The following is a 10,135-nucleotide window of genomic DNA, read 5'->3' on the forward strand; positions in this document are numbered from 1 at the left end:
AAGGTAAATCACAAATGCCCCATGAAAACTATCCCATTAGCCTTTGGGCTGCAACACTGAACACTGCAACATCTAATGGTGGAAAACTTACTTTTTAATGCTCACATTTCAGTCTATAATCTGTACATTACAGATGTTGCTGACCTGCCACTCTCATTCAGACTGGCAAGGGTGAGTGATGTTGGATGTAAGAATTCAGCACTATTAAATAGCCATAAGCTATCTGTTGCACAGCAAATTTCAAAAGGAAGATTTGATTTCCAAAGAAGATACGTTTATTTTAAATCCCCACCCCACTGAGTGTCTGTAAACTTCCAAGCCTTTTGTTACCAGAAGCAAAAGTGGAACACTACAGGATTTCTCTCCCCACGCTGCATCTTCACACTTTTTAGATATTGCCAGCCAAGGCTGTTGCAGATCTAGCCTTTTGCTTCTTAATTCCACAGCTAGCCCCCAAAAGACTTTCCAGTTCTCAACTTGCAAAAACAACCTGCATATTTGCAAAAACAGTTCCCACCCCATCATAAAATTATACCAGGGTCTCTTTTACCAAGACAGCACTTCCGATTCTTGCTCACCCCATTTTCTTCCTGTGTTCACCTTTTTTCTTATTTCGCAGAAAGGGGATCATTTTCACAAGGTAACTTTGTTCCCTTGAAGTACCAATATGAAGTGTGCGAAGGGGAAATCAAAGCAGCACATTTTGTTACTCCTCCCAGCTCATGTTCTTCAAGGAGAAGATGAAGGATTGAAGAGAGGATTGCAGCAGTGCAGCCAACTCAAAGCTGGTGGATGTTCAGATGGCCTTATTTCTTTTCCTCCCTTATGGTATGTAGGAAAGGTACTGTTTTAATTAGCAGCTAACCTGCAGGCAGTAGTTTCCCCAAACAAAAACCAGAATGCCAGTTACTTATGTTCAAGCAGCGGAGTTCACCCTCCAGAAGCCTCACCTGTCCTGACCATCTTAAAAAAAAAACCTGTATCTCTCCTCAATTTGCTTGAAAACATCTTCTGCGGATTAGTACAAATGCACTTCTGTTCATTCTTTTTTTCAGTGCTACTGCTAAATAAGTATTGTTGCAATCTACAAAAAAATCACCTTGAGAGTTGCATGTTTAAAATCTTTATTCTAGAGAACCTAATGCACCTTTCTGTATCTTAAACAGCTGGCTTTAAATGATTAATGACTACATATTACATATAAGTTTTCAATTTTTTTTCAAAAAAAATTATTGCTAAGATCAAACATTAAACCCTAACCCAAATATGTAACAGAATACAGATTGAGCCACTAAAATGCTTAACTGCACAGCTGCTTCTACTCTATTCATTTTCTCTGGAATGACTTTACTTTATCCAGTCAATTTTAATGGAAAATCCTTAAAATATTGTTACCCTACTTTTGTTATTCCACTCTTTTCTATTTTTTGCCTTGTATTTATTCAGACATTATTTGTATCATTTTATTTTGAACACAATAGCAGCTACACAGTGTAGAGATTGCATTTATTTCAGCATTTAAGAGAAATTCTTCCTTTTAAATGAACTGGGAGGTTGTGTGGCAGACTCACACATACCTATTAGCAACTCAACATACACATAATATATATTACATCATTCCCTTTTAAGAGAATAAAACATGAGGTAAGAAAATGAAGCAAAGCTAAAAGTTTCAAATCATTTTGTGGTGAGATGAGCAGCAAACAAATTTAATAAATACAAGTAATTTATACCAGCACTATTCCTTATTACCCTCTATATTTTCTATCCTATATAGTCAATTCTTCTTTCAATAAACATTTATTTCTCACAACAGAACATAACTATTACCTTTCCATCAATATTTGCACAAATTAAATTTTTTCCATCTGTTTTCTCTATCTTTAGTAAACATTTTATGAAGGTACACAAAATCTATTTATTTATTCTATTTTTTTGCTATTTATGTATCACTTGCAATTATTAGCTTGCAACTTCATTTCCCCATCAAACAATCACCTGGGTCTAAAATTCATTAATTATTAGAGCCACACTCCCTGTTGCCTCATATAATTATCTTTCTCTCATCCTATAACCATATAATATCTACATCCAAAATAAATATGTGCTCATATCTTGAATCAACACACTGCATTCATTATCACTTATAAATACTATACATTAAATTATCAAGGATATATTGCATATCCATTTTCTAATTCATTTATTCTCATGTATGCTTTACTTCAATCATATACCATTCATAGTGCATTTAGCCAATATTTTTTGTATATTCATCAAAACATACATAATTCAAGACAATTCACTTAATCATATACTTCCTCTCTAAACAAAATAGTACAATAAACCTTAGTTTGTAATAAAATTTTTACTCTGTTCCTAGTTCTCTTTTTTCTCCAGTCTACTTTCTATTCACTTGCACATTTTTTTACTTTCTCTTCCTGCCGTCACTGCACTGTACTTTTAAAAATTCATCAATTACTTTCACTTCTTTTCATTTTTCCATGTCCACTTTGTTCCCAAATCTATTGTTGACACTTCACAAAAATGATTGGTGTTACATTCATAATCATTCATTATTGTTGTAACTTTCACTCATTCAGTCTCTCATCATAAATAAATCAAAGCAACCACACCTTAAACATATGTTTCTTTAGGGTTTATATGTACAAATAGTTTTATGCTCACACCAAATACATCAAATAAACAAGACTTTTTTCCAAGTAAATACTTGTCATAATTCTTTTTCATTCTTAGGTCTTCAAATGGCCAGATCGTTATATGCTTGCATCTCAGTCCTACTCATGCATTCATATTGCTTAACAGATTTTATTTTTGTCCTGGACTACATTCCTTCAGAAAGACTAGCTTTTTTCCCTTTATTACTATTTTCACCAATATGCAACTATCACTAACTATAAATTTCTAGTTTTGTACGGACCCATAAAGATCTAAGTTGATACCAACTCATACCTAATGATATTTTAGTTCTTACATTCATATTTAAAAATGCATTTCATTTCCATGTATGTACTTCCCATCTCTACTCCATAAAAATGAACAAGCAATACTTTAATTTACAAATACTCATGCAAATTTACTCAAAAATGGCTTGTCACTGTTCAGGAGAATCTTTGTGATAAAAATGAATGTTTTGCCAATAATTATTTTTTGTTTTAGATAATACCTGTAATCTTCCAGACATTATGCAAAAATTGTTATTATGTAAAAAGGGACTAATGGGTAAGGAAGAATACAAAATGCTATTAAAATATTTGCCTTATTCTACTTCAATTTAAATAAGAAGCAATATTTTAACAATATTAGAAACTTTGTTGTTACAACTGAAGTCCATCACTATTATGCTGAGTCATATAACATGCACATTTATTGTAAACCCTTCAAAAGAGATGCATCACAATGCATGGAAGCTACACTGCAGATAGTAGGGAAATGGTTGTGTCTGCACATACATGCAGAAACAACTGTAAACAGCTTCCAGACAGTCATCTGAGTCTGGAAAAAAAATGTTACTTTGTATGTTTAGTATATACTACTGTGTATTCTGAAGCACTTATTTCACAGGATTCACACAGTCCTATAACATATGTTCCAATCATGCTATCTCTTTCATTTTTCATTGGATGACTGTAAGGAAAGCAGAACCAATAAGGGTTGGATTAAAAGTCACAAAACATTGTTCTGAAATCTTGAGTTGCCTTGGGAATGATACTTAGCTTAGCTAAAGATTTTCAAGCAGATTAAAGCAATGGAAGTTTAATGGCTATACATAATTTCTGTTTATGCTCCTTGTACTTAAAATGTTTATATTCACATACCACAAGCAAAGTGTTTGAGTTCTGTTACAGCTATATTGACGTAGGAAATGATGCAAAACATAATTAAATGATTCATAGTTGGTTTCTGCCTTATTTGAACTCTCTAAAAATATGATATTCATCAATGTTAAAATTGAAACTTATTCCACTTAAAAGTATTCTCATGTGAGGAAGTTGCCATACCACAATGCTCTCCCTCAGCAATGCTTGTATCCTAAAATTGCACTCTAGAGACTGATATACCCTTTTTTCATAACTGTAAGGGAATTGCTTTATCACAGTTTAACACTATCAAAATATTTAAGGAGGGAACATTTAAAATATTTGTGTTCAATTTTATCTAACTGAAGGCTTGATCATTACTTATTTTCAAAATCGTAAATAACTAATGCACATGCACAAAATGTATGAGTTCCTATGAAACAAACAATTAGGAAACATTTGATGTAATGTACAATGTACTACCAGGAACTCTAAACTGGCACCCAAATGGAAAGAAAAACTACACATCAATAAGATAAATAATGGGCTCAGAAAATGTTTTATGAAGCTTCCACCATATTTGTTATATTTTATACTTTTTATGAATTATGTACCAGACAAATTGATCAAGTTAGTTAGTGTTTACGATAGGTTTGACTATTGCATTATAAATAAATATTTTTCCTTATGTGAAATATAAGCCTGTTTCATTTGTCGCATACCCTTGCCTGAAAGAAGTTTTTTATAGCTAATATTCTTGATTTTCTCTATTTTATTTATATGGAAATTGAGAAGCCTAGAATAACCCTTCCCAGTTCTCAACTAATTATACCATGTATACTTGGGTTAATTGTTTTGTTGGAAACAAGTATACATGCAATGTACTTCACACCATACAATTGTTCTTGCATTCAATCTATGCAACCTCCCTGCCATTTGTGTTGCAGATTGAAACAATGACCAGGAAACAGTTATTCTGAAACACCTGAAAAAGTTGTCATGTGAAAAACTCCCTTCTTCAACCAAAGAAAAAAATAAAATTCAGAGGAAGAAACTCACAGCAACTTTTAGACAGTCTTTCCTCAGCCTGGATCCACGGAAACAGCAGAGGATCTATTCGGGTGAAAAGAACCTGGTAGGATAGACCAGACAGGTCCACAGGTTGTGCCTACAAGGGAAGACCTGGAAAGATACCTTTGAGACCACTACTGAAGCAGACTTAACTGAGCTGCTTGGGATACTTGCTAAAGGAGTAAAGGGCTACAAAAATTGTGTCCTCAACAATTGCCTCTAATAGCAAAACACCAAAGGAGTTTTGTGGAAGGAGACCTGGACATAAATGTGTCTCCTTTGGAAACAGAAGCTTCTGTCTGAAGGACAACTTGTCTACAACCTGTGTCTCTTCTAATAATAACACTCAATTACAGCACCCAATATTCTTCACCCTGGACTAGACTGGCTGGATCTGCCAGGAGTGGTCATTCATCAATGTCTGGAAAGCCAGATGATTTAAATATAACTATTCAAAGTTAATTTCAATGTATGACTTGTTCTTCCCTCAAAGGACTTATCCACATGTGGCACTTGTAACAGATTGGGTTTAAGAACCCAGATATAATTCTGGTGTGAAATCAGAAATTCATTGCTATAATTCTCCCTAGTAGGGAAAGGCAGCTAAATTTATCTTTGCCATTTAAGATTATCACGGACCTTTTGCCAAAACAGTGATAGTTTTAGTCATACTTGTAAGAACTTCAAGTACTGAATTAAAACCAGAAAATATTACACTCCTCCTTCTTTCTAAGAAGCTTACCTTTTTACAGTTGTGCTATAAAAATCCTGGCAGAAGGTCCAGGAAGATTGTGTGATACTGCTTTCTAAACTCTGGACATCCTGAACCAAAACAGTTATATAGTGTACATTTGTGAACAGTGTGTATCTTATGTATGACTGGTAGTTCTGTCAGGCAGTTACCAAGTTTTTACCTCTAATAAGTTGGCCATTGAGAAGGTACAGTCACTAATGTTTCTAGGTAGAATCTTCAGATTTGTACTTGTATACTGCAACTAAATACACCACTGCCTCCCAATGAGGGAGATTACATATAAGTTTCTAAACTCTTAAAACAGTGGAAAGATCAGTGATTGGGTTCACTATCTTTTTTCTTGGAAAAAAAGACTTATTTGCTGGTCTGCCACCTAGACACGGAGTAAACAGAAATTATTTTCTCCTAGTCATCTTAATTATTTTCTCCTAGTCATGTAAGATAAAGGTTTTCTCTGTCCAGCCATGTCCAACTCTAGAAGGCAGTGATCATCTCCATTTCTTAGCTGAGGGAGCCAGTGTGTTGAAGGCCCTTTCTGTGGTCATGTGGCCAGCATGACTATATGCTGAGGTACACAGAATGTGGTTACCTTTCCACTGAAATGGTACCTATTTATCTACTTGCATTTGCCTACTTTTGAATTGCTAGGTGGGAAGGAGGTGGGGCAGGTAACAGGAGATCACCCCATTGCGCGCTGCTCGGATCTTGAACCCACGATGCTAGTTTTCCAGGTGAAAATCTCAGTGTCTTTCCAGTTGACAAGCTCAGTTGAGGCATCATGCCTCCCCACTCCCATCTATTCTTCTGAATCTTACATATGCTGTATTTTTTGCACTATAAGATGCTCCAGCCCAAAATGGGGCATGCGGAGGCAACAAAAGGTGACAAATTGCTGGGAGGCAGAGGCTGAAGGGTGGGCTGGTGGGTGGGCAGGGCTTCGGCAACGTTCACAGTATAAGACGCAGTCATTTCCAGCCACTTTTTTGGGGGGGGGATGTGCTTTATAGTGCAAAAAATATGGTATATATTCTTATTCTCTTGAACTAGTTACCAGATGGTTATACAGTAACTAGTTACCAGACAGTTATACAGTTCTTTTTTACTGGTCAGGATGTATTTAATTGACTGTTCAATATTTTAGACAGACTCTTTGAAGAAAAAAAAGCCTTGATTGAATAAACAACCAAATACAGAAAAGCCAAGTAATGACAAGTTAACCTACTAAACTCAGTTTAATTTATCCTTAATAAACCGCTAATAGTGTTTGGGCACAAAATGAGAGCGTTCAAAGCATTAGTCAAATCAAATTTATCACATCACCCAGAGGAAAAATTGGTAGAAACTTCTGCTTAGCTGTACTCCCTCTGGGAGTAACTGCTGTTGCCACTATCATAGATCATAGATGAGCAAGCTAAAGGGGGGGTTCTTTATGCCAAAAACTGGTTCCCATGGAGAATGAGAATAGCTTGGTTTCAACCTAGAACACAGTGCTTCTAGAACAACCCACACAGCCCTAAACAATGGCTCACAAACCACAATGGCTAGATTTCCGTATTTTGCTAAGCCAAAACCCAGACTTCGAAGACTTCGAAGCAAAGTATGAACCCTGCCAGCGGCGCCGGGGCCTTCTTGATCCAGTCCCAGTCCAACATTTCCCAAAAAAAACCGCAAGAAAACCGAGGCTGCGGTACCAAGGGCTCTTCTCGCCTTTGTGCACGATGCAGAGACAAGCTGCAGCCGTTGAGCGTCCTTACCGAGAGAAGCGCATCTGCTACGGGCAGCCACCTCCACCACGGTCCACTGCTAGGCGAAGGCGCAGCCCTACAGCCCAAGCGGCTGTCACCTTCACTGGCTCACCTGGGCTCCTTCCCTGCCTGCGTGACCCTGTAGCCGGGCTCGGATCCGTTATGGAGAACGGGTGAAAAGGATGAGGCTTTGGAAGGACGAGGCTCCCACAAGGGAAGGGAGCCCGCAGGCTCTCCCTCCGCCCCCCCCGCATCCCGCTCCGGTCCTGGGACTGGTGGGGAAGGGGAGGACGGAGGGGGAGGGAGGGGCGCCGAAGGAGGTCTCCTTCTTTCATACCGCCTCGATTTATGGTTGGGGCTGGAGGAGTGAACCGAGCTGGGAGGTTGCAGGCCCCGCGCGTTTTCCGCCTGGAAAGGGCAGAGTGGAAATGAAATGGAGGATGGGAAGCCTCGGGAGCGCGGGGGGGAGGGGGGGGAGAGGCAACCCTCGCCTCTGCTCCCCTCAAGGCCCGACCCTCGTAGCCCTCACCTTCTGGCGGATCTGGCCGGAGGTGGAGACTTTGCGGATGAGCTTCTGTGGCGAGCCGGATTCTTGCTCCGGCTCGCTGTCCGACGACTCTTCTGCCGCCGCCGTAGGGGCAGCGGCGGTGGCCCCGGCCTGGGGCTGCGAGGCGCCCGTCGCCGCCGCCACCGCCGCCGCTGCCGCCATGCTGCACCGTGAGGAGCGGGGCGGGCAGCACCACCTAGCGCCTCAAGCGGCGCCGTGCAAGCGCCGGCCCTGCATGGGCTCAGCAGCAGGGCAGAGATGCCGGCAGGCTCTTGGGCGGGCCGTGTCCGCGCTTGCCCTCTGGCGGGCGCCCATCGCATTGGCCCGAAGTAGCCGACCACTCAGTGAGTGGGAGCTCGAGATTTCTCTTTCGTGCGTGAATTAAGAAGATAGAAATCTTTATTGGCCAAGTGTGATTGGACACACAAGGAATTTGTCTTGGTGCAAATACTCTCAGTGTACATAAAAGAAAAGATATATTCGTCAAGAGTCAGGGTGGGTGATAAGGAGTAATGAGAATAGTAATAGGAATGCAGACTTTCTAAATAGTTGGACAGTGTTGAGGGAATTATTTGTTTAGCAGAGTGATGGCGTTCGAGAAAAAAACTGTTCTTGTGTCTAGTTGTTCTGGTGTGCAGGGCTCTATAGTGTCGTTTTGAGGGTAGGAGTTGAAACAGTTTATGTCCGGGATGTGAGGGGTTTGTAAAATATTTTCACAGCCCTCTTTTGGACTCATGCCATATACAGGTCCTCGATTGAAGGCAGGTTGGTAGTAATTGTCTTTTCTGCAATCCTAATTATCCTCTGAAGTCTGTGTCTGTCCTGTTCAGTTGCAGAACCGAACCAGACAGTTATAGAGGTGCAGATGATAGACTCAATAATTCCTCTGTAGAACTGGATCAGCAGCTCCTTGGGTAGTTTGAGCTTTCTGAGTTGGCACAGAAAGACAGTCTTTGTTGTCCTTTTTTAATGACATTTTTGATGTTAGGTGTCCATTTTAGGTCTTGTGATATGGCAGAACCTAGAAATTTGAAGGTCTCTACTGTTGATACTGTGTTGTCTAGTATTGTAAGAAGTGGTTGTATAGGAGGGTTTCTTCTAAAGTCTACCACCATTTCTACGGTTTTGAGTGTGTTCAGTTACAGATTGTTCTGGTTACACCACGAGACAAATTGTACAAACTCCTGTCTGTATGCAGATTCATCGTTGTCTGTTGTATCATCTGCAAACTTCAGTATTTTAACATGGATGGATCGTTTAAGATGCAGTAATTGGTATATAGGGAGAAGTGGAGAAAGCACACAGCCTTGCCCTCCCCCGGATTTTCAGTTTGATGATTAAAGAGTCCTTAGAGTCTGAGTGAGGCAGACTAATTAATTTACACATTTAACTCAGTGTTTATTTCTCTGCCATGAATCATTCTCCACTTCAGTAACCTGAAATGATACAAATTATTCAGCGAGGGCACAACTCCGGCATTCACTGGTAGCAAGTTTAGATCAAGTTGCTTGCCTGCCTATACAGTTACTGCCCTTGTGAAGTGGATTCAGGGCATCTCCCCACTTTTGGTTCTATTATGGTTTCTAATATATTTCTGCTTAACTAGGAGTAAATCCACTGAGTTGCCTCTCCAATATTGTGGAATCACAAATGTCTACATTTAGCTTCATATTGGGAAATCCGCAGTTTGTAATGGGGCCAATATATGCCATCTGTCCATGCTTGTGTCCATGCTTTTAAGCTGTAACTTTTGAGGTGAGCTTCAAGTCAATGTTGACCCTTAAACTCAAAAGCATGCAAACTACTCAGAGCTTTCTCTCTCTCCCTCTCCCTCTCTCTCCCTCTCTCTCTCATCAGCTTCATTTATTATTTTAAAAGCACACATTTCTTATGTAAATCTGTGCAGCCATCAGCAAATGCACTAGCAATAACACAGATAAATGACTATAACAGCAATCAGTACATTATTATGGTTTTGAGGTCAGAGTCAAAGACTCAGAACATTAAAAACAATGCAAATATTACTATGCAGGGTCATCCAACATCTTAGCCCAAATTTTGTAGGTCTTTACAGAATGCCAGTCAAGTCCCATGACAATGTGTCCTGAGTATATACTAAGTCCCACGAGCTGACAGTGCCTCATAGAGAGGACCTGAAAGATATCTACTCTGTGGGGTCAGTTGGTATGGGCAGAAG

General features: G+C 39.4%; 1 protein-coding gene across 3 annotated transcripts in view; it reads right to left on the minus strand.

The window, feature by feature from the left end:
- Positions 1–8,210, minus strand: part of DGKD (diacylglycerol kinase delta) — a 78,742-nt gene extending 70,532 nt beyond the window's left edge. For 2 of the 3 annotated variants that reach the window (XM_087933014.1, XM_087933013.1), the window contains exon 1: positions 7,921–8,210. In XM_087933014.1, coding sequence (XP_087789140.1) covers positions 7,921–8,100 — 180 coding nt within the window. In that variant the 5' untranslated portion in view covers positions 8,101–8,210. Of the gene's footprint in view, positions 1–7,400; positions 7,420–7,920 lie in introns of those variants that run through there. The other variant, XM_026701309.2, reaches the window with a different exon arrangement.
- Positions 8,211–10,135: the final 1,925 nt, after the last annotated feature.

The sequence above is a fragment of the Pseudonaja textilis genome, chromosome 4 (genome assembly GCF_049901715.1).
Source record: "Pseudonaja textilis isolate UNSWEBS1 chromosome 4, rPseTex1.2, whole genome shotgun sequence".
NCBI lineage: Eukaryota > Metazoa > Chordata > Lepidosauria > Squamata > Elapidae > Pseudonaja > Pseudonaja textilis.